Here is a 27,924-nt window from a genome sequence, read left to right on the forward strand (position 1 = left end):
GTGATGAACTGGAGGAGCTGCAGCAGGAGATTACATGTCTGTGCTCTGATGAACTGGAGGAGCTGCAGCGAGAGATTACATGTCTGAGCTCTGATAAACTGGAGGAGCTGCAGCGGGAGATTACATGCCTGAGCTCTGATGAATTGGAGGAGCTGCAGCGGGAGATTACATGTCTGAGCTCTGATGAACTGGAGCAGCTGCAGCGGAAGATTACATGTCTGAGCTCTGATAAACTGGAGGAGCTGCAGCGGGATATTACATGTCTGAGCTCTGATGAACAGGAGGAGCTGCAGCGGGAGATTACATGTCTGAGCTCTGATGAACAGGTGGAGCTGCAGCGGGAGATTACATGCCTGAGCTCTGATGAATTGGAGGAGCTGCAGCGGGAGATTACATGTCTGAGCTCTGATGAACAGGAGGAGCTGCAGCGAGAGATTACATGTCTGAGCTCTGATGAACTGGAGGAGCTGCAGCGGGAGATTACATGTCTGAGCTCTGATGAACAGAAGGAGCTGCAGCAGATTACATGTCTGAGCTCTGATGAACTGGAGGAGCTGCAGCGAGAGATTACATGTCTGAGCTCTGATGAACTGGAGGAGCTGCAGCAGGAGATTACATGTCTGAGCTGTGATGAACTGGAGGAGCTGCAGCAGGAGATTACATGTCTGTGCTCTGATGAACTGGAGGAGCTGCAGCGAGAGATTACATGTCTGAGCTCTGATAAACTGGAGGAGCTGCAGCGGGAGATTACATGTCTGAGCTCTGATGGACTGGAGGAGCTGCAGCCGGAGATTACATGCCTGAGCTCTGATGAATTGGAGGAGCTGCAGCGGGAGATTACATGTCTGAGCTCTGATGAACTGGAGCAGCTGCAGCGGAAGATTACATGTCTGAGCTCTGATAAACTGGAGGAGCTGCAGCGGGAGATTACTTGTCTGAGCTCTGATGAACTGGAGGAGCTGCAGCGGGATATTACATGTCTGAGCTGTGATGAACTGGAGGAGCTGCAGCGGGAGATTACATGCCTGTGCTCTGATGAACTGGAGGAGCTGCAGCAGGAGATTACATGTCTGTGCTCTGATGAACTGGAGGAGCTGCAGCAGGAGATTACATGTCTGAGCTCTGATGAACTGGAGGAGCTGCAGCAGGAGATTACATGTCTGTGCTCTGATGAACTGGAGGAGCTGCAGCGGGAGATTACATGTCTGTGCTCTGATGAACTGGAGGAGCTGCAGCGGGAGGATCCCCCCCCAACCCTTTCCTACACACATTCACTACTTCCAAATTTCTAAAGCTGATCACAGAAAAAAAGGTGCCAGCGTTGGGCAGACTCCTAGGACAGTCCGGCTCCATAACTTCTGTAATGTTGGTCACTATACATACATTAGGTGATCTGTTAATCATAGAGATAACGTATAATAACCTGTAGTTACACAGCTCCACCACACACAATACACTGCGCTGTAGCTTCAAAATACTGACAACCGGAAGCGGCGTTTGGCCACGCCCATGTCAATGGAATTGACCGGAAGTCCGCCCTAACGGAAGACGATTCCTATTGGTAGACGAAGGCTCGTCACCGGAGGAGCAGCTAATGAGGCGCCAGTAGGCGGGGCTGTACGCTGTGAGCGCTCCCGGTTGGCGGTTCTGTCAGGACTGAGCGGCCGCCGTGTTGCTGTGAAGGGGCCGCGGTCACGCGCAGGAGGCGGCGGGGGCGCGCGCGGTGTGTGTGAGGAGAAGAGAGGCCGCTCCATGTCTCACCCCCAGAGGCCGCCACATACCCCGGTGCAGGCGGCGCCCGCCAATCAGTGGTGAGTGCCCACAGCAGCACAGAGGAAGTTATGTCCCCTCCTCCAGCCATTCACTGTAGTGTCATCAGCAGCAGCACCTCCCCCCACCCCATGCTGCCCCCTCTGTCCGTAGCGGCGTTGTCTGCGCTGCCCCCTCTGTCCGTAGCGGCGTTGTCTGCGCTGCCCCCTCTGTCCGTAGCGGCGTTGTCTGCGCTGCCCCCTCTGTCCGTAGCGGCGTTGTCTGCGCTGCCCCCTCTGTCCGTAGCGGCGTTGTCTGCGCTGCCCCCTCTGTCCGTAGCGGCGTTGTCTGCGCTGCCCCCTCTGTCCGTAGTGGCGTGTCTGCGCTGCCCCCTCTGTCCGTAGCGGCGTTGTCTGCGCTGCCCCCTCTGTCTGTAGCACCGTTGTCTGCGCTGCCCCCTCTGTCCGTAGCGGCGTTGTCTGCGCTGCCCCCTCTGTCCGTAGCGGCGTTGTCTGCGCTGCCCCCTCTGTCCGTAGCGCCGTTGTCTGCGCTGCCCCCTCTGTCCGTAGTGGCGTGTCTGCGCTGCCCCCTCTGTCCGTAGCGGCGTTGTCTGCGCTGCCCCCTCTGTCTGTAGCGCCGTTGTCTGCGCTGCCCCCTCTGTCCGTAGCGGGGTGTCTGCGCTGCCCCCTCTGTCCGTAGCGGGGTGTCTGCGCTGCCCCCTCTGTCCGTAGCGGCGTTGTCTGCGCTGCCCCCTCTGTCCGTAGCGGCGTTGTCTGCGCTGCCCCCTCTGTCCGTAGCGGCGTTGTCTGCGCTGCCCCCTCTGTCCGTAGCGGCGTTGTCTGCGCTGCCCCCTCTGTCCGTAGCGGCGTTGTCTGCGCTGCCCCCTCTGTCCGTAGCGGCGTTGTCTGCGCTGCCCCCTCTGTCCGTAGCGGCGTTGTCTGCGCTGCCCCCTCTGTCCGTAGCGGCGTTGTCTGCGCTGCCCCCTCTGTCCGTAGCGGCGTTGTCTGCGCTGCCCCCTCTGTCCGTAGCGGCGTTGTCTGCGCTGCCCCCTCTGTCCGTAGCGGCGTTGTCTGCGCTGCCCCCTCTGTCCGTAGCGACGTTGTCTGCGCTGCCCCCTCTGTCCGTAGCGCCGTTGTCTGCGCTGCCCCCTCTGTCCGTAGCGCCGTTGTCTGCGCTGCCCCCTCTGTCCGTAGCGCCGTTGTCTGCGCTGCCCCCTCTGTCCGTAGCGCCGTTGTCTGCGCTGCCCCCTCTGTCCGTAGCGCCGTTGTCTGCGCTGCCCCCTCTGTCCGTAGCGCCGTTGTCTGCGCTGCCCCCTCTGTCCGTAGCGCCGTTGTCTGCGCTGCCCCCTCTGTCCGTAGCGGCGTTGTCTGCGCTGCCCCCTTTGTCCGTAGCGGCGTTGTCTGCGCTGCCCCCTCTGTCCGTAGCGGGGTTGTCTGCGCTGCCCCCTCTGTCCGTAGCGGGGTTGTCTGCGCTGCCCCCTCTGTCCGTAGCGGGGTTGTCTGCGCTGCCCCCTCTGTCCGTAGCGGGGTTGTCTGCGCTGCCCCCTCTGTCCGTAGCGGCGTGTCTGCGCTGCCCCCTCTGTCCGTAGCGCCGTTGTCTGCGCTGCCCCCTCTGTCCGTAGCGGGGTGTCTGCGCTGCCCCCTCTGTCCGTAGGGACGATGTCTGCGCTGCCCCCTCTGTCCGTAGCGGCGTTTTCGGCATCCCTCACACACTGTATGTAGCGGAGTCTTCATCAGCGCTTCCCCCTCCTTTCATTCAGCCGCTGATGACACGACCCCCGGTATGTGATGATGCCGGTGCGCGCTCAGTAATGTGATCATGTGACATATAACACAGACAGTTAATACTTGATGATACAATCCCCAATACACATGATTGCTCCGTGATGCCTTGATCCCCGGCTGAGTACCTGATGATGCATTGCTCGTCACGTGCGCGCGTTACATGGAGAATGCGAAACTCTCCAAATCCCCCCGGTGCACCCCCCCCCACCCGTCACGTCTGCGCTCAGTACGTGGAGGATGCAACCCCCGTAACCATCCCTCCCCCATTCACCTGTGCACTCAGCATTTGTAGGAGGTGAACCCCTCGTCACGTGTGCTCTCAGTAATGACGCTTCCCCTGATGCTCTATGCTGCTCTATTTCCTAATCCTCCTCCTTCGCTTGTCTTCCAGTCTTACCGGCTGCTTCTATCAAGTTATCCAGGGCACTGGGCTGCCAGGATCCAATGTGCTGAAACTTCTGCCGATCCTAAAACCGAAGGCCAATCACCTTCTTACAGCCCCTCCCCCAGTAACCCCCAGCGCGGCGACGCTCAATGTACCTCCAGCAGTTATATCCTCACCACCACCACCAGTCTCCATCATATCTAAACCTAGTCCTGTGAGCGTGCCTCTGGTGCAGACCCCCGCCCTAGGGAACTACATCATCACAACACAGAATCATCTCCCCAGCGCCCTCCATGCCGAAAATCCATTTCAGGAAGCCACTTTATTTTTGGATAATAGTCCGTTGTCTCTTCCGGCAAATTCTGTCCCGGGAAATCCAACAATCTTCATGATGAATACAAAAACGAGCAGCAACGTAAAACCGATGCCCATGTTACCCTCGGGACACTCCCTGCAAATACCGGCCCATGCCGAAGTCATCTCCCTTCCAGTTTCTTCCCTGCCGGTCTCCATCCAGCAGAAGATACTGCCCCAGGCTCGCGGCACAGACCTCGGCAAGGTGCCCTCGGTTATCTACGTGTCACCGGTAAATACAATTAAATCCAATAACAACCAGAGCGCCCTGCAGTGTCCCAGTCCCACCACCCCGACCATAACTCCTGTAACATCTCCACAACAAAAACCAAACCCCACCGGGAGCGACGCCCTGAAAGGACCCATGAAATGGGTGGTCCAGGAGAGCCAGGAATCTGCTGCTTGTCTGGTTCCCGTCAAGTCCTCCAATGACACCGCTTCCAAAATCTTACAGATGATGTCAAAAACAAAGATGGAAGAAGTCAACCTGACCAGCGCCGATCACTCCAAGGTTGTGCAAATCAAGGACAACGCCCTGGTCATGTGTAACAACAAAATTTTCTTTTTGACCAAAAAAGGGACCGAGCTCATCGACGCGGGGAGTAAAGATCTAGAACCGTCGGAATTTTCCTCGGCAGAAAAAACGGCCGCAAAGGTCGAACCGATCAAAGACCTGTCCAATAAAGTGGTACAAGTGGTACTTTCCAAAAACAAGGCACCGCCGCCAGTCGCTCAACAGACGGTTCAGTCCAACGTGGTCAGCACTGCAAAACCCAAAAGAAAAAGCTCCACCCCTCGCCCTGCTAGGAGTGACCCCAGTGTCATCTACATCCCTGATGATGATGAGGAGGAGGGATGCAGTAATGTCTCTGCTAAGCCTCGGGACACACTGCCTAGTCTGTCCAATCTTTCCAGCACCTCCGGGGCGAAAACCGCCCCCCAAGTAGTGATGAAAAAAGAGCAGGTGGGTGCAGGATTGCGTCTGATTTTACCCCCTTAAAGGGGAGTTCCCATTATAATATATTATATAATGCAAACAATAGCATTAATTTTCTGGAATGTGAACACCCCTTTAAGTCTTTATACTGGTGGTAGTTAAATTACAGCACCCATAGTTGGAAAGAACTTCTTGAACCGTTGGAGGGTGAATCCCTCAGATGCCTTGGTCAGTAGGATTTGGGTGGTCCCAGCCTCCTTGTGTAGGACACCGGTGAATCGTTCAAGACAGAAGATCTTGCGCCTGCACTAGAATATCAGACAGGTGATGTCACCGGCTGTCTGGCCACGGAGGGGCATAAGAGCGGGGAATAACAGTGAGGCCGGGGGCGTGCATAAATTAGGTCTCAGAGGAACCAGGAGGCGCTCGTCGGACGGGATCTTGAGCGCCTCCAGCTTATTTGAATATCTTTAAAAGTCTCTTTTCTCGATGTAACGGAGGACCCGAAGGAAGCAAAAAGTGGATCCATTGTGCCCTACAGGTAACGAGGGTGCGTTATGGGACAGTCTACCACCGAGAAAATGGGGTTCACTCTCAATCATGGTAAAAGTTCTCTCCAACTATGGGTGTTGAGTCTGCTATAAAAAAAAAAATTAATTGTACCGCTATTTTATAAATGTAATTCTTCATTGCCGTTCTACTTTCTCGCAGACGCTTCTCAAGTCCCACGACAGAGATAATAAGATGCCAATAAAGGCTCCGGAGGAGACGGGAATGGATGACAGAAGCTGGAGGAAGACGTTTGGTTTGGTGAAGAGAGAAAAGATCATCCTGAAGAGGATCCCTGTGATCCCGGAGCCGGTCACATCGCAGTCTGACCCCGGGTCTCCTGTCCGGAACTATGTGACGGTAAGTGGTGGCTCACCCGGGTGTAGAACCCACTCTCCCAATCAGACATGTGGTTACTGGCAGTGACTTTGCTATTTAAGGCGGTAGGATTCACATGTGTCTTTCTTATCCCATTAGGGTCCTGAAGAGGAAGAAGAGACTCATCAACTAAAGCGAAAGTCATCCAGCAAACAGACTGTGAAAGCCTCAAAGAGGCAGAAGAACGCAGAGGACGAGGATCTGAACCCTCCCCCTGCAAATTCCCCTTTGCCTGTATCTAGGAGCGATCCTGTGTCCGGGGGAAGGAGTCCTTCTCTAGAGACCACAGAGAGGTCCAGCTCCACCTGGTCTCCCTCCTACCAGGAGGATGAGGTCTCGTATTCACTAGACGCTGTGGATTTCCAGGGCACTCGGGATGTGGCAGGACACTTCAGTGACGTTACACTGCCAAGTCCCAGGTTTCACATTGACTCCATGTATCCTGATGAAACCACCAAAGACGAGAAGATCCAGAGACTGAAGGAGGTGTTAAAGGAGCGGGAGAAGGCGCTGGAAGCTCTGCGGCGCCAGAAAAAGGCTTAGCCGTAATTAGCATTCAGTAGAGCGCTGACAATTCACATCGGGTTATATCTACGTCACATGAGACCTTCAGTTACATGTTTTCTAGGAGTTATACTATTACTGTACCATCGTGTGACTCTGAGGAAGCCGTGAGATGAGAAACCCCATCAGCCGAGCGCTCGATGGTTTATCGTTGGTTCATACATGGTCTCTAATGGTCTCCACCAAGGACCTTCCAAGCGAGTGCTCCGCAACTTTGTTATACTGTATTTTAAGTCATTTTACTCTAAAAATACCTCCGCTTGCTGTCATAAAAGGAGTAGTCGTATAACAGACACTTATCCCATGTATAGGAAATCAGAGTATGATCATTGGGGGTTCAACCACTGGGACCTACCCCTAAAGAGCCCCATTATGAATACAGCACACGTGTGCAAATTCACGACCTTATGTATGTACGGGAATGTTACTTGACGTCCCATGGAAGCAATTAGAGTGCAGGTCGCTCGTGTGCACTTACAGTCTATCCCATATTTGGTACCTGAAGGTGCCCTCAGTCCCCCTGTCTCCAAATTCAACTACCTGTGATCACCTATCCTGTGTCTATTACAGGAACATAGTTGCTTCAGTACCGAGGCCTAGCCGCTATACAGGGAACTTGGGTCCTAGCCTTGGCTGTGTCTGATGTATAGTGGTAGAGCCCGACCTTGTCCCCCGGCCAATCGGCATCAGACGTAGCCTCCAGCCCAAACTAAACCCTTGGTTCTATGTACGAGGTTACATGCAGGCTTGTCATGGACATTGCACTTGTGTCCTGAGGGTATAGGGGGAGCCATAACTCAATAGTCCAGACCTAATACAATGGTAAGAGAACCTCAGCGTCACCCGGACGTGCACAAGTGGAGACCTGGGGAAGTTCTGAATTCTAACCGATTCATCTAAAAATCGGAAAAGTTGCATTGTTGGAATTTTTTGTTACATGTTACTGTGTTCATCTCCTTCCGTTATCATTGTAGATCTGGGTTGTATTTATTTTGCTAACCGCTAGTTTTTAGTTACTGTTACTGTGAAAGTTAGACATTATTTGCACTGGGGGCTTGTCTTCACACTGCTGTGTTCTGTGCAGGCCTCTATTTTTGAAACAAATGCTTTTTACCTTCTCATAGTGACAAAAGCACAGCAGTGTAGGGGATATGTCCCGGGTGCCAACCTGGCACATTTCACCAGAGGGACAATATCAATGTTGCTAGTAGCAGCAGGACGGTGGAATTATATTCCAGGATGGCTGGGTCTCCAAGTGCACTGGGGGCGGGACCTCACACTGTTGTGCTCTTGGCACCCTGCACTGAACATCCCACTCAGAGCAGGGGAAATAACCCAGCAGTGGAGCCCGGAGAAGCTACAAACCTCCGGATCTCACAGTCCTGTTGCAACTTGCGACATCCACAACGATCTGATGACCCATCTCTAGGTACATCTCTGTATGGTCACACCACCTGACCGATCCCTTTACTCTAGGGGGACACCACAGTAAGTGCTTGATGCTTATAACGTGTTTTTTCATGTTGATCTACGAGGGTCCATGTCTCTATACTGTACTTTTATGTGATGGAGCTTGTACATTACACTCTTCCCCCGGTCTCTCCAACTTTTTGAGGTTATCCTTCGTTATAGGGATTCTTCAGCATTTTAAAAACTTCAAGCGGGAGAAACCTCTGTAATCGCCAAATCCCGACCTCAGATGTGGTTGGAGCGTTGTCACTGCAGAGGCCGGTGATTGGCTGTGGGGGGTCTCCACAGATAACGGGGGACGGCAGGGGAGTTGGGGGCGTTACCTGGATTTATATCATATTTTAATAGGCCTCGTCTTCATGGCCGTTTTTATGTTGGAAAACTTTTAGGAGTAGTTGGCGCCTCCTCCTCGTGTTTTACTTTCTCCAGGTTTTTATTCTCTTGTAAATAATTTCCAGGTTTGTGGCTTTAAAAGATTAAAAAGCCGAGTGACTTTAGGTTTTTTTTTTTTTCAAATTCGGCAAGTAGTCGGGCAGACACGGACGTTATCTTTTGTTAGGGGACGTTTGGCTTCATTGAAGGTTTCTTCATGGTTACACATAGGAGACCCATGGGTCTATTTGGGACTAGATATGGGCCTACCCCGTTGTGGCGCTGCTTCGGAGTGGATCCTTCTCGATCGGTTACGAGCTTCTATTAGAAAGTAGGGTAGAAATGTAAAGATATAATGGTGTCCAATAAGTATTTCGGGGACAATCCCTGATTGGCACCAGTCTCTTTCCTTTATAATCTCTAGTCCTGATACTTCAGTATTTGATCCATGTGATCCTGTGACCATACACTGTACAGAATTGTGTGTCTCCTGCGTTGTATCCTGGCACAGACACCCACATTTACTCATTAAACCTGTTTACTTCACGACCCACTCGCAGGTGCATGTCTCTGTATAGACGCCCCCGGCACGTCGCCCCTGGAGTATCTGTCTGTCTGCCACCAATCAAGACCCGGCTAGACAAAACCCCAACGTCTCATACAGCTGGACCGTTGTAATACATCCGTTTCTATCGTAGATACATTTATGTGTGGGCACGTCACAGAACAAGACCACCCAAGTATAAATATATATGGGGTACACTACTCAAAAAAGATAGGGATATTTGGTTTTCGCGTGAAATTTATGGGAGAAGTTATAAAATTACTTTTCTTTTTTAATTTAATTTCAAGCAATGGTGAATTCCTCTGCCCTTTGTTGAAACATAAGCCAAAACCGGTCGTGGGTGCACCCCCAGACGTGTTACCATCTCCATAAGTAGCACTGGGTACCCCCTACCCTACAAATCAGTGTCTCAACATGGCCTACAGCATCAATTACAGCTGACAATGATGTCAACTCATGAGGCATTCGTTGGCCTTGAAGAGAGACTCTCAGATTATTGAGGTTCTGGGGTTCAGAGTTATGAATCTCTGCACGTCGACTCGTTCCGGCCCCTCTGTGGGGTTCCCCAGTCTCTAACAGCCATTTCCTAATTATGAGAATTCGATGAGATGGAGCATTGACCTCCATATGAGGTCCCCAGTCTGCTGTATTTTCCTTCGTTAGGCCATTATTGTTCCTGCAGCCGCACAATGACTTGATAATGATGTTATATAAGTAGAATGGGCTGTCATTGTACCATTCACAAAGTGTAGGGAAGTTCTGCATGGACACCTTCCAATTTACCACCAAAGGCTCGGCTGATGAACACCACCCTCCTTTATGTCTTCAACATTATTGGTAGCCATAATTTCTGCTCAGCGTAAATTGAGCACTGTGGCCATGCTTCCTGACCGATGGAAGATGCCCAACTCGCACCCACCTGCTCATCAGTTATCTTGGTCTTGTGATGTCAAAATATGAACAGCATGATGAGGAGGACTGTTTAAATACCAAATTCTAATCAAACCAGGAAATTAATTGGGCGATTCTTGGATCAAAAACCCCGATGTGAATTTTTTAAGCTGCTTCTTAAAAAACAAAAAGTTGTACAAAAAGTAATGACACTTTTTTTTTTTTTTTTTAGTGCATCTTTATTTTTCCACCAAAAAAAAAGGAAAAAAAAACATAAATACATAAAAGATCCTTTACACTTCATGTCTTCTAGTGGTTTACCAGAGTTTACATATTTTGTAACCATTTTTTATACTATCTAGACAAAAAGCATCCTCACTTTCTCTATCATTTCCACACATTAACAGGTGACAACTATTTCTATCTAACCCGTTTATTTTGTACAGTAAGGCCTGCCATTGAGTGGGGGTCGGAGGGTGAGATTTTATCCGATTTCTTGCAGTCAATACTTTAGCCACGAGCGACAATCTACAAATAATTGACTTTTTGTATTTTTTCGATAACCCAGTCATCTGCACCATCTGTAGGTCATTTAAGATTAACGTCTCAATAGAAAAGCCGATTTTTAAACCCCAAACGGGCCTCGATTTTTTTTTTCGTGTACTTCTTGCCAGAAGGTTTTAATTCTCGGACGCGCCCAGCAGAGCGGGGACATCTTGATTCCTCATATATGCTCATTTTCTGGTGTATAATATAACCTATGGGTGAAGTTGAATTGTATCATCCTGTGTCTCGGTAGACCCCATTCCATTGACTTTTTGGGAGGTGAATATCATCTAAAACCCATTGCCAAACATCCTAAAAAAACTATTTCCTGTGTGTATTCTCTAAACAGAAATGTACATATCCTTGAAATTGTCATTTTCCGAGTCCAGTTAAAGGAAAACTGGTCTATCGACGTCTTTCTGTGATCTAGTGTCTCATTAAATGCATCTCTTAATTGTAAATAGTGAAAGTAAATGTTTCTCCCCACCCCGAAAATAGTTTCCATATCCCTATAAGATATAATACGCCATCTTTAAAAATTTGACTAACTTTAGTCATACCCAATGCCGGACATATTTTAACATAAACATTTCCCAGAATTCCTTCAACCTCCAGTGCACCCATCCCTACCCCAATCCTCCTGAGGAATTTCCAACTCTTGTGGATTAATCTACATATCGGAAAGTGTTTTGCCATATTCCCTGCCAGTTGACCTGATTCACAGACCTGAAAAAAAGGACATAATGGGGCACATTTACTTCCCCGGTCACAGGAGTTCCCGAGTGTCCGACGATCATGCACTCCGGCGCGATTCACAAAGATCATGCGTCCGATATCCTGCATGTGTCGCTTCCCCGCTCATTTCCCCGGAGTTCACCTTCTTCTTCCTGGTGCATGTAAGTGCATTGTCCATGTATAATGCGCTGTGCGGGGAGTCACTAAGATCCTGCGCCCGATACCCTGCATGTGTCGCTTCCCCGCTCAGGTCCCCAGAGTTCACCTTCTTCTTCCTGGTGCATGTAAGTGCATTGTCCGTGTATAAAGCGCTGTGCGGGGAGTCACTAAGATTGTGCCCCGATATCCTGCATGTGTCACTTCCCCGCTCAGGTCCCCGGAGTTCACCTTCTTCCTGGTGCATGTAAGTGCATTGTCCATGTATAATGCGCTGTGCGGGGAGTCACTAAGATCCTGCACCCGATATCCTGCATGTGTCCCTTCCCCGCTCAGGTCCCCGGAGTTCACCTTCTTCTTCCTGGTGCATGTAAGTGCATTGTCCGTGTATAATGCGCTGTGCGGGGAGTCACTAAGATCCTGCACCCGATATCCTGCATGTGTCCCTTCCCCGCTCAGGTCCCCGGAGTTCACCTTCTTCTTCCTGGTGGATGTAAGTGCATTGTCCATGTATAATGCGCTGTGCGGGGAGTCACTAAGATCCTGCGCCCGATACCCTGCATGTGTCGCTTCCCCGCTCAGGTCCCCAGAGTTCACCTTCTTCTTCCTGGTGCATGTAAGTGCATTGTCCGTGTATAATGCGCTGTGCGGGGAGTCACTAAGATTGTGCCCCGATATCCTGCATGTGTCACTTCCCCGCTCAGGTCCCCGGAGTTCACCTTCTTCCTGTTGCATGTAAGTGCATTGTCCATGTATAATGCGCTGTGCGGGGAGTCACTAAGATCCTGCGCCCGATACCCTGCATGTGTCGCTTCCCCGCTCAGGTCCCCAGAGTTCACCTTCCTCTTCCTGGTGCATGTAAGTGCATTGCCGTGTATAATGCGCTGTGCGGGGAGTCACTAAGATCGTGCGCCCGATATCCTGCATGTGTCACTTCCCCGCTCAGGTCCCTGGAGTTCACCTTCTTCTTCCTGGTACATGCAAGTGCATTGTCCGTGTATAATGCGCTGTGCGAGGAGTCACTAAGATTGTGCCCCGATATCCTGCATGTGTCACTTCCCCGCTCAGGTCCCCGGAGTTCACCATCTTCCTCTCGGTGTATGTAAGTGCTTGGCTTGCGACACAATTTTTAAGTTAAATCCCGCGGTTTGTCCGAATCCGTTGTATCGTCCGATGGCTTGCCCCCCAATTTGTGTCACATGAGCGCCAGTGCGCCAAATTCCGATCGAGTGCGACACAATCCCCTTTTAAATGCATGTCCCGGCGGCTCGATCTCCGAAAAGGTGGTAAACCCGGCCGTGGGACCCTTTGTAAATAAGACCCTTAGCCTTTGGTTTTGTGCTGCGCCTGGGCAAAGACTTCCGAGTTACGCAATTTTGACAAAAAACACACTTTGGCTGCCAGAAAGTATAGCTTAAAATTGGGGATCGCTTAACCTCCTTCGCTGTGGCCCTATAGAAATAATTTTAATTCGCACATGCTGTCAATGAAACATTGAACAGTTGGACATTCAGAAAAAGGTTTAGGACATTTAGGTTCATCCTGAAATTTTATCCATAAGCCAAATATCCCTAACTTTTTGCTAGTAGTTTATATGGATACAACTGACCACAAAGCTCGTATATCTATATTCCAGGACACAGGACAGTGTGATCTTTTGCTTCCTGTTATCAGCCATTTCATCTTGGGGAGAGGCTGTAGGAGAAGTAGTTTCAATCTATTGCTCCCTGGTGTCACCACATGAGGGAATGACTTGGAGAACATTTAACTATATTGAGATTACTTTTGTAGTATTTTTTGGTATAGTCTATATTTTTGGTACAGTTTTATCTACGACACATGACACAGATTATCTCCTCAGTCACATGTCCACTCCGACCTCGGAATTATCCCCAGTTTGGTCTAGGTCATCAGCGAGAGACCCGTCTGGGTAGGGGGGGCAGTCATCCTCCGGGAGAATGTTCTTAAAGCTATCTTGGTGCACAGTGACTTCAGAGGAATCCTTCCCGGAGCTGAGCGACTCCTGGTCATAGTTTTGGAAGCTGTTCTTGACCTTCATTATATAGCGGCTCAGTACATTCTCATTCTCCTTTGGGACAATGGGTGCGCCAGTGTCTGCCAGCGAACGCCTAAAGTGCTTTACGTCAGACTGGAGGCGGATGACGTTCTTGTTAAGCTCTGTGATGCGGTTCCCAAGATCTGCAGAGACAAGAAACACTGCCGTTATTGGATGGGTCCACAATTATGGAACCTTCCTCACAGTTGCCTGAGATGGGAGAACATCAAAGGTCAAGTGCCCAGCCAAATTTGCTTTAAAAAGAAGGGTCTTTTATGGGGCTGGTACCTCCGGACATAACTAGAGGTAAACCATGGGGCTACATCACCACGTGATGACTGATGTAATATCTAGTTACCTTTACGTTTGGCCTCTTCAAATTCCCTCCTAGCCGTATCTATGTATCTCTGGACCAGAGCCTTGATCACCTGAAGACGGTACGAGGTACGACTCTCACCGAAAGAATCTCCGCCAACGCCCCTGTTGGACTGGGCCAAGGTAGAGACAATGAAACAGATGAAATGTGGGTTACAGGAGGTAAATGTAAAAGTCAATGACCATGAGATGAAGGAGGACTCCAACACTTACGATGGTAGCGATAGGAGGATAGTCCTGCTTTTGCTTCTTGGGTTTATAGCAGCAGATGAGTCGGAAAACCCCCCTGTAAGTATAACCAGTTTTATGGATTTTGTTTTATTCATCTTCATTTTTAATTATTTGGTAAATGTAGACTGACTGCTGTCCTAAAACGATTTTTTGGAAAAGTGGGACTGCAATGGGCACCCGTTTTACCCCATATACCATCAGATAAGAATACAACAAAATAGCCAAGGATTTCCAATAAAAGACTGATGCAAACTGATATTTAAGAATAATTAACCACACTTGACAATGAAGTGATATGAAGTGAAGTGATATCATTGCGGTGGAGTTCTTACCTGACTACATAGAAGAGAGCTTTAGGGGTAGGGATGATATTAAATGGAACTGGCAGGGTCAGACCCTCTCGGAAATAGGACAGATACAGCTTTGAGCGAGCAAACTTCCATTCAACGTCAGCGTCATCCTGTAAATACAACCAACCTATGTGTCATATGAAGAAGGCACAGTCCCGCCCCCTGTTGGTGACATCAATAATATAATATTATAAGACGAAGAAATATCTCACCTCGATCTTCTGGAATGAGTTAGTGATCATAGCTATAAGCATGTTAAGCAAGACAATGACCATGACGATGGTAAAGAGACCATACAAGGCCCGACCCACAAACTCTGCCACCACATAGTGATTCATGTCCACCGATGTCCTCTCCACCATCTGAAACATGGTCCAGAACAGAAACTGGAAGGTCTCATTGAAGCTGCAAGAGCATAAACGAGAACGAATATTGCTATGTCAACTAACATTGAACTCCATGTGTCCCCTCCATGACTGATCAATGTCAGACCAATGTCAGGTCTCTCTGAAGACTCAGCTGAGAGTACAAAGTACAATCACTAGCATTGTGGTCGGATACATACTTCCCCAGTTTGTCTGCGTCGCTGTAGTTGACATAGATGTTGTTGAGACCACAGAGGAAGGCAGTGAGGATGATCATCAGGATGAACATGAACCTGACCACAAGAGACAGAGGCATATCAGTAATTGTAGAAGTATACAACTATGCACTATAGCCATATACATGTCATAAGATGACGTTAGTGGGTCTGCAGGACCATAATGGTACAAGGAAACTTCCATGGCTCAGATCCCTTCTTGGATTTCATGGTCCACCAGATACAATTATTCTGCCCAACCTTCACTGACCTCTAGGAAAGAAACCCTAGTAGTCTTCAAATTGGACTTGGGTTAGACTCCTGGACAACACTATTTGTATAGAGTTTGGGCCCATTGAAGGATTCACTGATATTGTAGTGGGATAGTCCAACATATGTTTTATTGTTGGCCAATTATGTCTGATAATCGTACATTATTCATAATGACATTGGAATAGAGAAGAAATTGCACCCCAGATATCTTCTGATGAACTTCTGGACTAGCCCTGTCATGATGATGGCGGAAGACTATCCATGTGATAATAGTGGAAGACTATTCATGTGATAATAGTGGAAGACTATTCATGTGATAATAGTGGAAGACTATCCATGTGATAATAGTGTAAGACTATTCATGTGATGATGGTGGAAGACTATCCACGTCATGATGGCGCAAGACTATCCACGTCGTGATGGCGCAAGACTATCCACGTCGTGATGGCGCAAGACTGTCCACGTCGTGATGGCGCAAGACTGTCCACGTCGTGATGGCGCAAGACTGTCCACGTCGTGATGGCGCAAGACTGTCCACGTCGTGATGGCGCAAGACTGTCCACGTCGTGATGGCGCAAGACTGTCCACGTCGTGATGGCGCAAGACTGTCCACGTCGTGATGGCGCAAGACTGTCCACGTCGTGATGGCGCAAGACTGTCCACGTCGTGATGGCGCAAGACTGTCCACGTCGTGATGGCGCAAGACTGTCCACGTCGTGATGGCGCAAGACTGTCCACGTCGTGATGGCGCAAGACTGTCCACGTCGTGATGGCGCAAGACTGTCCAAATCGTGATGGCGCAAGACTGTCCACGTCGTGATGGCGCAAGACTGTCCACGTCGTGATGGCGCAAGACTATCCACGTCGTGATGGCGCAAGACTATCCATGTGTTGATGGAGAGAGACTTTTCATGTCATTGGACTAGAAGGGTAATTGCGACCCAAATTACTTTCACAATTACCCACAGATTTCCATGTATTTCTTCACTAAACCAGCCAGCAATCTCAGAAGAGATCATTTAATAAACTTCCCTGGGAGGTTCCCAAAAAACAAAATAAGGCCAAGACTGTCTACAGGATTAAATTGGAGGGAGATCAAATGTCAACTCAATGCAAAGGTTTAATATAAAAGAAGCGTCTTCTGGTGACCCAATGTCTTAGACTTCAGTTGAGTGAAGCTCCTCACCGTATCATGTCGTCAATCATTTTGCCTATAGATATCTGTAGGGTCCCAAGGGTCTCATGGGCAGGAAGGATATAAGCCAGTCTGGTGAAGCTAAGCATACTGGTCACAGCAAACAAGACCTCAGCAATGAACTGTGGGTCCTCCGTGTTCCAGTCCGGTCGTTCTAAAAAATAGTCCAAGCATTTTAGTTATTACCAATTCTAGAAACTTCATGAGATTCTTTAGTCAAAGGTAAGTCCTTAAGTACAAACAGCATGACACCAATAACCACAATAGGGTTCAAGGGAGTAAAGGAGGAGGGAACATTGACTGAAGTTTTGAGTTGTCTTTAACCAACTCGAGATCCCATTCATTGATAATATGACGTCTCACCTGCTTTTGTGAAATAGAAGCACATATCTGACGTTGGATCATCGCTACAGGTGAGGTAACCTTTCACATACACCAGGATCCTCAGAGAGAACGACGCCAAGTACATACTGATAGTGACTATGTCCAGGAAGTTCCACCAGTCAAGGAAATAACTTCTCAGACCCTCGATCCAGACCTCCTTACACTCGTGCCATAAGAAACCTGCATAGTAAAGTTATAAGAATGTATATAGGGGGCTGTATTATAGTAGTTACATTCTTGTACATAGGGGGCAGTATAAGGGATAGTGAAGGAACCACAGAATATTGGAGTTTCAATGTAGACTAACCTGCCACCCAGATCATATGTAGAGAGTTCTGCCATATGGCCTGGTCTCTACCTTCATATATATCGTGTCTTCTCTCCATGATCAGAGACTCCACCAGAAGAAATACCAAGAACCACAAGTAGGAAGCTGAGTGTAGAAGGAATTTTATGACCGGGATCTTAAGGATTTTTCCAACCTGAATGACAAAATATTTTTGTGACTAGGCTTTGAGGTTTAAAAGGCGATTTAAAGTGTGTCTATATAATGTAACTAGCAATTCCCTTTAGGCCTCATTGATCTCTCTCTCTCAGGTGTCCTAGACTGTATCCCACCACCGAGGTGTCCTAGACTGTATCCCACCACCGAGGTGTCCTAGACTGTATCCCACCACCGAGGTGTCCTAGACTGTATACCACCACGAGGTGTCCTAGACTGTATCCCACCACCGAGGTGTCCTAGACTGTATCCCACCACCGAGGTATCCTAGACTGTATCCCACCACTGAGATGTCCTAGACTGTATCCCACCACTGAGGTGTCCTAGACTGTATCCCACCACTGAGGTGTCCTAGACTGTATCCACCGCTGAGGTGTCCTAGACTGTATCCCACCACTGAGATGTCCTAGACTGTATCCCACCACTGAGGTGTCCTACACTGTATCCCACCACCGAGGTGTCCTAGACTGTATCCCACCACTGAGGCGTCCTACACTGTATCCCACCACTGAGGTGTCCTACACTGTATCCCACTACTTATACATAAGTTCTTCTACTACCTTGGACTTCGGGGCCAGCCAGTAGATGAGGCACAGCAGAGGCATAGACAGGAAGATGGCGCAAGCGATGAAGAGCTTCCAAATGGTGTTACTCCCCCTCCAGCCTGACAACTTCCCGCTCCAGATAGAGGACAGGACTTGCTGGCAAATAGGATGAGCCACAAACTGGTGAAGAAGCATAAAGAAGACCACAATCAATCCTACTCAACCCCCCGATGCCTGATGTGTTCAGGTTTGAGTTAATAGATTTTATGAGGTGACCACAAGAGGGCAGAATGGAGCCTGGAGGTAGATTCTTAAACGTTTGGATCGGTCTTGGGAAAGTAAAGATGACTAATAGGACCACCTTATATACTACATACGCTATAGTACCACAATGCACAGCAGCAGAGTAAGGTCATCTCAAGGTTAAGGAAGAAGAGCAGCTTTGGATGTGACTGGAGTATAACTAGTGAGTAATAAACATATACTAGTAAGGGTTGTTATTAGAATATTAGATATAACTTACCCGCTTCTGGTTGTGGTGCACAGCGAGCCGCAGGCGGGCCAGGTTGGGGATACCCTCCTCGAAGGCCTGGTTGTCCATCTCTTCTTCGTCACTGTCATCTCCACAGTCGTTGAGCACGGCGGTGACTTCACTCTGGTTACGGCACATTCCTAGTAGCTCCACTGCAAACTCCTGGCAGAGGTCCTCCAAGCTCAGGTACTCGGGCTGCGGAGATCATACAGCAGAGAGGTCACTGGAAGCCACTTGGCACGATGAGTTTGACAGGAAACCACTGGACCAGAAGGATTGGGATATTAAACCACTGGGCACGAGTGGCTAAGACAGTAAAACACTGGACATCAGGGACTGGGACACTAAAACACTGGACACCTGAGACTGGAACAGTAAACCACTGGAGAAGAGGGACTGGACAGTAAACCATTGGACACCAGAGACTCGGATAGTAAGCCAATGGACACCAGGGACAAGGATGGTAAGCCAATGGACACCAGGGACTGGGATACTAAACCACTAGACACCAGGGACTCGGATGATAAGCCAATGGACACCAGTAATTGGGATACTAAACCAATGGACACCAGGGACTGGGATAGTAAGCCAATGGACACCAGGGACTGGGATAGTAAGCCAATGGACACCAGGGACTGGGATAGTAAGCCACTGGACACCAATGACTGGGATAGTAAGCCACTGGACACCAGGGACCAGGATAGTTATCCAATGGACACCAGAGACTGGAACAATCAATCACAGGACACCAGAGATTGGGACACTAAAACACTGGACAAGAGGGACTGGGGCACAAAACCACTGGACACATGGGACTGGAACATTAAACCACTGGACACCAGGGAAACAAAACCACATGGATACCAGGGACTGGGCCCCGCAATCCCTGGACACTAGGGAATGGAACACAAAACCATTGGACACCAGGGACTAGGGGCATGAAATTACTGGACACCACGGACTAGGGGAACTAAACCACCGGACACTAGGGACAGGGACAGTAAACCACTGGAAACCAGGGACTAGGATGCAAATTCACTGAAACTAGAAAGTGAAAGAACACTTTACTTGTAACCAAATTCCATAACAATACACGGATGAGGACTTCAAAGTGGTGTGCATTAAAGAAATTACTAACCTTAAACTCGGGCTCTTTCCTTGAGAGTCTCTTGAGTTCCCGGCTCAGCTTGAAGGCCCTCAGCATGGCGTCCTCGCTGGCGATGGACAGGTAGGCCCTGCTGGCGATGCCTTTGTAGGTGTTGATTCGTGACAGTGAGAACTTAAGGAGGTCATACTTGCGGCCATTGCTGCACTCCAGACACGCGCAGGAGATCTTGTGTGGGGTGGTGATCACGTGGCCTTTTTTCATGAGCATCTCTACAATTTCATAGAGGTCCTTCTCACAGGCCAAGGTGAGTGGAGTCACTCCAGGGGCAAAGCGGGAGTTGTCAATAGAGTTGTCGAAGAAAGCCAGTGAGAATGACTTGATGTCCATCTTCAGTCCCTTCTCCTGGTCCAGGCGATCCAGTAACATCTTCACCACATGAGGTTGGTTGGTGTCCACAGCCACGAGGAGAGCTTCATGTATCTGCCGGAAGTCAAACTTCACACAGTGCAGCAAGGTCTTCATGATCTCCTCATTTCCTGTACGGATGGCCAGATTGAGGGCTTCCCGCCAGGATCGGTCTTCACTATCGTCCAGCTGCCGCAGGATCCCATCACTGACCTGTAGGAGCTGCTGCACCTGGGGAAGGTTCCCATCGTGTATGGCGTTTATAAGACTCACTGGAAACTTCAGCTTCTTATTTACAATTTCTCTCCAATTAGCTTGCTACAGAAAGATACAGAACATGAAACTATAATACTGCCCCCTATGTACAATAATATAACTACTATGATACTGCCCCCTATGTACAATAATATAACTACTATGATACTGCCCCCTATGTACAAGAATATAACTACTATAATACTGCCCCTATGTACAGGAATATAACTACTATAATACTGCCCCCTATGTACAGGAATATAACTACTATAATACTGCCCCCTAAGTATAAGAATATAACTACTATAATACCGCCCCCTATGTACAGGGATATAACTACTATAATACCGCTCCCTATGTACAGGAATATAACTACTATAATACCGCCCCCTATGTACAGGAATATAACTACTATAATACTGCCCCCTATGTACAAGAATATACCTACTATAATACTGCCCCCTATGTACAAGAATATAACTCCTGCAATACTGCCCCCTATGTACAAGAATATAACTACTATAATACTGCCCCCTATGTACAAGAATATAACTACTATAATACTGCCCCCTATGTACAAGAATATAACTACTATAATACTGCTCCCTATGTACAAGAATATAACTACTATAATACTGCCTCCTATGTACAAGAATATAACTACTATAATACTGCCCCCTATGTACAAGAATATAACTACTATAATACTGCCCCCTATGTACAAGAATATAACTACTATAATACTGCCCCCTATGTACAAGAATATAACTACTATAATACTGCTCCCTATGTACAGGAATATAACTACTATAATACTGCCCCCTAAGTACAGGAATATAAATAACTACTATAATACTGCCCCTATGTACAAGAATATAACTACTATAATACTGCCCCCTATGTACAGGAATATAACTACTATAATACTGCCCCCTATGTACAAGAATATAACTACTATAATACTGCACCCTATGTACAAGAATATAACTACTATAATAGTGCCCCCTATGTACAAGAATATAACTACTATAATACTGCCCCCTATGTACAGGAATATAACTACTATAATACTGCCCCCTATGTACAAGAATATAACTACTATAATACTGCTTCCTATGTACAAGAATATAACTACTATAATACTGCCCCCTATGTACAAGAATATAACTACTATAATACTGCCCCCTATGTACAAGAATATAACTACTATAATACTGCCCCCTATGTACAAGAATATAACTACTATAATACTGCTCCCTATGTACAGGAATATAACTACTATAATACTGCCCCCTAAGTACAGGAATATAAATAACTACTATAATACTGCCCCTATGTACAAGAATATAACTACTATAATACTGCCCCCTATGTACAGGAATATAACTACTATAATACTGCCCCCTATGTACAAGAATATAACTACTATAATACTGCACCCTATGTACAAGAATATAACTACTATAATAGTGCCCCCTATGTACAAGAATATAACTACTATAATACTGCCCCCTATGTACAGGAATATAACTACTATAATACTGCCCCCTATGTACAAGAATATAACTACTATAATACTGCTTCCTATGTACAAGAATATAACTACTATAATACTGCCCCCTATGTACAGGAATATAACTACTATAATACTGCCCCCTATGTACAAGAATATAACTACTATAATACTGCCCCCTATGTACAAGAATATAACTACTATAATACTTCCCCCTATGTACAGGAATATTACTACTATAATACTGCCCCTATGTACAGGAATATAACTACTATAATACTGCCCCCTATGTACAAGAATATAACTACTATAATACTGCCCCCTATGTACAAGAATATAACTACTATAATACTGCCCCCTATGTACAAGAATATAACTACTATAATACTGCTCCCTATGTACAGGAATATAACTACTATAATACTGCACCCTAAGTACAGGAATATAAATAACTACTATAATACTGCCCCTATGTACAAGTATATAACTACTATAATACTGCCCCCTATGTACAGGAATATAACTACTATAATACTGCCCCCTATGTACAAGAATATAACTACTATAATACTGCCCCCTATGTACAAGAATATAACTACTATAATACTGCCCCCTATGTACAAGAATATAACTACTATAATACTGCCCCCTATGTACAAGAATATAACTACTATAATACTGCCCCCTATGTAAAGGAATATTACTACTATAATACTGCCCCTATGTACAGGAATATAACTACTATAATACTGCCCCCTATGTACAGGAATATAACTACTATAATACTGCCCCCTATGTACAAGAATATAACTACTATAATACTGCCCCCTATGTACAGGAATATAACTACTATAATACTGCCCCCTATGTACAAGAATATAACTACTATAATACTGCCCCCTATGTACAGGAATATAACTACTATAATACTGCCCCCCTATGTACAAGAATATAACTACTATAATACTGCTCCCTATGTACAAGAATATAACTACTATAACACTGCCCCTATGTACAGGAATATAACTACTATAATACTGCCCCCTATGTACAGGAATATAACTACTATAATACTGCCCCCTATGTACAAGAATATAACTACTATAATATTGCCCCCTATGTACAGGAATATAACTACTATAATACTGCCCCCTATGTACAGGAATATAACTACTATAATACTGCCCCCATGTACAGGAATATAACTACTATAATACTGCCCCCTATGTACAGGAATATAACTACTATAATACTGCCCCCTATGTACAGGAATATAACTACTATAATACTGCCCCCTATGTACAAGAATATAACTACTATAATACTGCCCCCTATGTACAGGAATATAACTACTATAATACTGCCTCCTATGTACAAGAATATAACTACTATAATACTGCCCCCTATGTACAAGAATATAACTACTATAATACTGCCCCCTATGTACAAGAATATAACTACTATAATACTGCCCCCTATGTACAGGAATATAACTACTATAATACTTCCCCCTATGTACAGGAATATAACTACTATAATACTGCCCCCTATGTACAGGAATATAACTACTATAATACTGCCCCCTATGTACAGGAATATAACTACTATAATACTGCCCCCTATGTACAGGAATATAACTACTATAATACTGCCCCCTATGTACAGGAATATAACTACTATAATACTGCCCCCTATGTACAAGAATATAACTACTATAATACTGCCCCCTATGTACAAGAATATAACTACTATAATACTGCCCCCTATGTACAGGAATATAACTACTATAATACTGCCCCCTATGTACAAGAATATAACTACTATAATCCTGCCTCCTAGAGGTGAGGTTGTGTGCTAGTTGAGCTCCTGATCTCTCTGGATGTCTGGAGATAGCCCAGGGCGGGGCCACCCTGGGTGGGGAAGCTCCCCATGCAAGGCCCAGGCTCCAAGGCCTAATCTGGGAAACAATACCCAGAAAACTACAGCAAGGGATGAAAATTCCATTGTTTCTAAGAATGAAACCAGTGACTGCAGTAATGTCCAGAAAGTTGGCATCTATAAAGAAGCAGTGAAAAGCAGAAACCTGGAGAAACCTGCCTGTGCGAGTGTTGTATCATCTGTGAGCAAAAGTAAAGTGATGGAAAGTTCTAAGGCAAGTTACACCCAGAGTGAGAAGCAAACTCCATTGCAAGCCTCAGGTGGACAATCCACCTCCACCCCGGGCAGGCAGAGGAGGACATCGCTGGAGAGACAGACAATCCACCTCCACCACGGGCAGGCAGAGGAGGACATCACTGGAGAGACAGACCATCCACCTCCACCCCGGGCAGGCAGAGGAGGACATCACTGGAGAGACAGACCATCCAGGAGAACCTGCAGCAGAGTGTTGTGTTACCTTCTGAGCGCACCAGGTCTGGGGGCCTGCAGGCTGTGAAGGAGACCAAAAGCAGCCAAGAAGGAAAAACCAAAGGTGCTACCACTGTTGTGTCTGCAAGACCTCCGGACCCTAAGTTTCAGGACTCTGCACCAAAATCTCAGGGTCCGGTCCCAGGAAAGATCATTCATGGTGTGCCTACAGGACCCAGGCCTGCAAGCAAGCAACAGTCCAGCAGCAAACTGCAGCCCCCATCACCGGAGCTCCAGCCCCCATCACCGGAGCTCCAGCCCCCATCACCTGAGCTCCAGTCCCCATCACCTGAGCTCCAGCCCCCATCACCGGAGCTCCAGCCCCCATCACCTGAGCTCCAGCCCCCATCACCTGAGCTCCAGCCCCCATCACCTGAGCTCCAGCCCCCATCACCGGAGCTCCAGCCCCCATCACCTGAGCTCCAGTCCCCATCACCTGAGCTCCAGCCCCCATCACCGGAACTCCAGCCCCCATCACCTGAGCTCCAGCCCCCATCACCGGAGCTCCAGCCCCCCATCACCGGAGCTCCAGCCCCCATCACCTGAGCTCCAGCCCCCATCACCGGAGCTCCAGCCCCCATCACATGAGCTCCAGCCCCCATCACCTGAGCTCCAGCCCCCATCACCGGAGCTCCAGCCCCCATCACCGGAGCTCCAGCCCCCATCACCGGAGCTCCAGCCCCCATCACCTGAGCTCCAGCCCCCATCACCGGAGCTCCAGCCCCCATCACCTGAGCTCCAGCCCCCATCACCGGAGCTCCAGCTGGCCGCTCAGATCCCAGCACTGGTGAGGAAAATGGAGACACTCAAAAAGCAAAAACTTCTCCTGCAAAAACAAATTGAATCCACTAACAAACTGAAGGCAGCGAACCCGGGGAAGCAGAACCTGCTGGATAACAAGCTGGACTCCCTGGCCAAACAACTATCTGACATTGTGAGGGAGATGGAGTCTGTTATTGACCAAATGGGACCAGTTGGAGAGACCTACAGGAACCAGCAGAGGTTTGACAAGATATCTGCGTCAACATCCAGGTTTGAGACCCAGCAGTCCCATGTAAGGCCAGTACTGCAGCCGGCAACTCCTCTTTTTGAGGAGGGAGATGTATACAAAAGAAGACAACATCAACACGGTGAGGTACTACAGGTCCCAGCAACCCTTGGTGAGGTACCACAAGTCCCAGCAACCCTTGGTGAGGCACCACAAGTCCCAGCAGTAAGCGGACCCGATGACAGCAGTGAAGTTGTGCAAACACCACAAGGCAAACTGCAGGAGGACTCAGGACTCGCACCTGAAGGTAACACCATGGCACCTCAGGGTGTTTCTCCACAGGACTTTGCTGTGCAGGATGTTTCTGGGGAGGACATTCAGGACTGTGATCTGCAAGGGGTTAATGCTGATGCTAATTATGCTGCTGATGTGTCTTTTTTTTATTTTATTTTTTTATATTAAATTTTTTTTATTAATGATTCAGCACAACATAACAATAAATGTACAATTCGTCCTCTGTCAAATACAAAACTTTATACATTTCCAATATACACTTATTGTAGAGATCCTTAACAGCTTAATTATGAATATACATTAGTGATCTTTCACAGATAAATATAAATATACATTTTTTTATTATATTCCCTTTACAACTCCCCGCCCACCCCCCCCCCCCCACCCCCCAACGACTGGTGAATCCTAGCTAACCAATGTCTATACTCTCTTTTCCTAATTCCACTACTCCCATAAACAATTCATCTTACTCCTCAAGAGCTTCATCAGCATCCATTATTCTCATATGGTCCATTCTAGTTCGCCACACTTGAAACCTAGGTGGATCTTTGTTTTTCCAATTATACAATATCATTTTACGTGCCATTAACAGACCTTCCATAGCCTCTCGTTTACCTTTTCTTGTACCAATTAGCCCAATTTCTGTTCCCAAGATACAGTTTTTAGCACTATATGGGACATTACAACCACTGAGCACTCTGATGCCCTCTATTATGGCTTCCCAATATCGCACTAATTTTGGGCACCTCCATATCATATGTATTAAATCCGCATCTACAAGCTCGCACCTCGGGCACTTCTCTTTTCCCGATTGACCGAATTTATTTAACATTTTTGGTGTGTAGTGCACCCTATGCACCAAAAATATTTGAGATATCCTATATGATAGGTTCTTAGTGGAGCGCTGCTGATGTGTCTAATATTGTTTTTTCTGATATGTCTGATGTCTCTGTGTGTGATAATGTCCCAGCTGAGGAGTCATCCCAGGGACAATGTATGGCAGCTGGTGACACAGATAGCGCTGATGTTGTTGTGGAGGGTGCGGGACAGTCAACAGCTGAGGAGTTCCCCCCACTAGTCACACCACAGGCAGCAGTGCCCCATGGTCCGGGTGGTCAGCAGCCCCATGGTCAGGGTGGTCAGCAGCCCCATGGTCAGGGTGGTCAGCAGCCCCATGGTCAGGGTGGTCAGCAGCCCCATGGTCAGGGTGGTCAGCAGCCCCATGGTCAGGGTGGTCAGCAGCCCCATGGTCCGGGTGGTCAGCAGCCCCATGGTCAGGGTGGTCAGCAGCCCCATGGTCCGGGTGGTCAGCAGGGCCCTAGTACAGACAGTGCACAGCCCACACATCCCCCACAGCAGGACAGGGGTCAGTCATCAGGCAATGCTTGGAGTCGCGGTTCCCCATTTTTCTCCTCTAATACCAGCTATACTGGTCAGGCCTTCAAGAGGAGGAATGTTGTCAGGTTTAGGCATAGAGGGGCTAAAGAGGATCTACCTGACAGGAGGCATGTGGTCAGGGACATGTTGTGCGCCCAGATGGGTTTCCAGCCAGCCGACATCCTGGCCGTAATAAATCTGCCTGACAGACAGGGGTATGACATTAGCTTCAAGCTGATGTCTAATCTGGACCGGTTCTGGGCTCAATGTCCCCGATACAGAGATACTGAGGGGTGGAACAAGTTTAGCTTTATTCCCATCTCCAAGCCAGATACAGCGATTGTCACCATCATGTTCTGGAACGAGTCTGTCCCCCCTCAGGATATCATTACCTGGCTTAGGAGACATTGCACCCTCATGTCAGACATGACCAAGACCAGGGATAAGGATGGGATCTGGACCGGGGGGTGGAGGGTCCTGGTTAAATTACATCAACACCAGAACATCACCCATCACCTCCCCAACTCCTTCTTTATCGGCAGAGAGAAGGGTGTGTGCTTTTATGTCGGTCAGCCCAGGCTATGCTTTAGGTGTGGGAGATCAGGTCACGTGGCGAGTAACTGCACCACAGTGAAGTGCACCCTGTGCGGGGACCTCGGCCATGTGAGCGCCAACTGCAAGACCATCAGATGCAACCTTTGTGGTCAGATCGGTCACCCCCACAGGGACTGTCCTGATGCCTGGCACAACATCTGTAGGGACCTCCCCGATGAAGACCTGATGGAAGGGGCAGATTTACCAGAGGAGGAGCAGGAGGAGGAGGCCCTATTGTCAGGGTCAGTGTGTACTGTGCAAGAAACTCCTGATATAAGGGGTGCTGCCCCGGACCATCCAGGGACAGGTCACACAGAGGGGGACATGGAGGTAGTGGAGCAGCCTGTAGTGCCGCCAGCGCCCGTCTCTTCCCCTGACTTGACACCCACCAGTGGGGGAAATCATAGTGTTAAAAAGAGGAAAAAGGATAAGAGCACCAGAAAACCTGAGACTGCGTGGACCACTGTCCAAAAACCCCAAAAATGAAAGTGCAGAGTCAGGCTGATGTTACCGTAACCACTAATAG

The 27,924-nt window shown here is 48.0% G+C and overlaps 3 protein-coding genes across 5 annotated transcripts in view; 1 reads left to right on the forward strand and 2 right to left on the reverse strand.

The window, feature by feature from the left end:
- The window catches only part of LOC140117164 (ecto-ADP-ribosyltransferase 5-like), a 32,264-nt gene extending 30,783 nt beyond the window's left edge, over nt 1-1,481 (reverse strand). The window contains exon 1 of the mRNA XM_072133649.1: nt 1,424-1,481. The gene's annotated coding sequence lies outside the window, so the exon portion shown is untranslated. The remainder of the gene's footprint in view (nt 1-1,423) is intronic.
- A 66-nt stretch (nt 1,482-1,547) lies between these two features.
- LOC140117163 (ligand-dependent nuclear receptor-interacting factor 1-like) lies at nt 1,548-9,091 on the forward strand. The gene is made up of 4 exons (XM_072133646.1): nt 1,548-1,811; nt 3,925-5,236; nt 5,921-6,118; nt 6,236-9,091. Exons 1-4 carry the CDS (start codon nt 1,753-1,755, stop codon nt 6,677-6,679), a joined length of 2,013 nt encoding a protein of 670 aa, XP_071989747.1. The 5' UTR covers nt 1,548-1,752; the 3' UTR covers nt 6,680-9,091.
- Nucleotides 9,092-10,241: 1,150 nt separating this feature from the next.
- Nucleotides 10,242-27,924, reverse strand: part of LOC140117162 (short transient receptor potential channel 2-like) — a 29,050-nt gene continuing 11,367 nt past the window's right edge. For 2 of the 3 annotated variants that reach the window (XR_011852994.1, XR_011852995.1), the window contains exons 2-14: nt 19,597-20,289; nt 18,450-18,653; nt 17,942-18,106; nt 17,187-17,361; nt 16,859-17,059; nt 16,487-16,649; nt 15,013-15,105; nt 14,660-14,852; nt 14,430-14,557; nt 14,080-14,152; nt 13,850-13,979; nt 12,519-13,634; nt 10,242-11,421 (exon numbers count right to left, since the gene is read on the reverse strand). Coding sequence is in view for 1 of the 3 variants with exons in the window: in XM_072133645.1 (XP_071989746.1) it covers nt 13,297-13,634; nt 13,850-13,979; nt 14,080-14,152; nt 14,430-14,557; nt 14,660-14,852; nt 15,013-15,105; nt 16,487-16,649; nt 16,859-17,059; nt 17,187-17,361; nt 17,942-18,106; nt 18,450-18,653; nt 19,597-20,289 (2,556 nt within the window). In the remaining 2 variants the exon portion in view is untranslated. Of the gene's footprint in view, nt 11,422-12,018; nt 13,635-13,849; nt 13,980-14,079; nt 14,153-14,429; nt 14,558-14,659; nt 14,853-15,012; nt 15,106-16,486; nt 16,650-16,858; nt 17,060-17,186; nt 17,362-17,941; nt 18,107-18,449; nt 18,654-19,596; nt 20,290-27,924 lie in introns of those variants that run through there. The other variant, XM_072133645.1, reaches the window with a different exon arrangement.

Source organism: Engystomops pustulosus, chromosome 2, assembly GCF_040894005.1.
Source record: "Engystomops pustulosus chromosome 2, aEngPut4.maternal, whole genome shotgun sequence".
Taxonomy (NCBI): domain Eukaryota; kingdom Metazoa; phylum Chordata; class Amphibia; order Anura; family Leptodactylidae; genus Engystomops; species Engystomops pustulosus.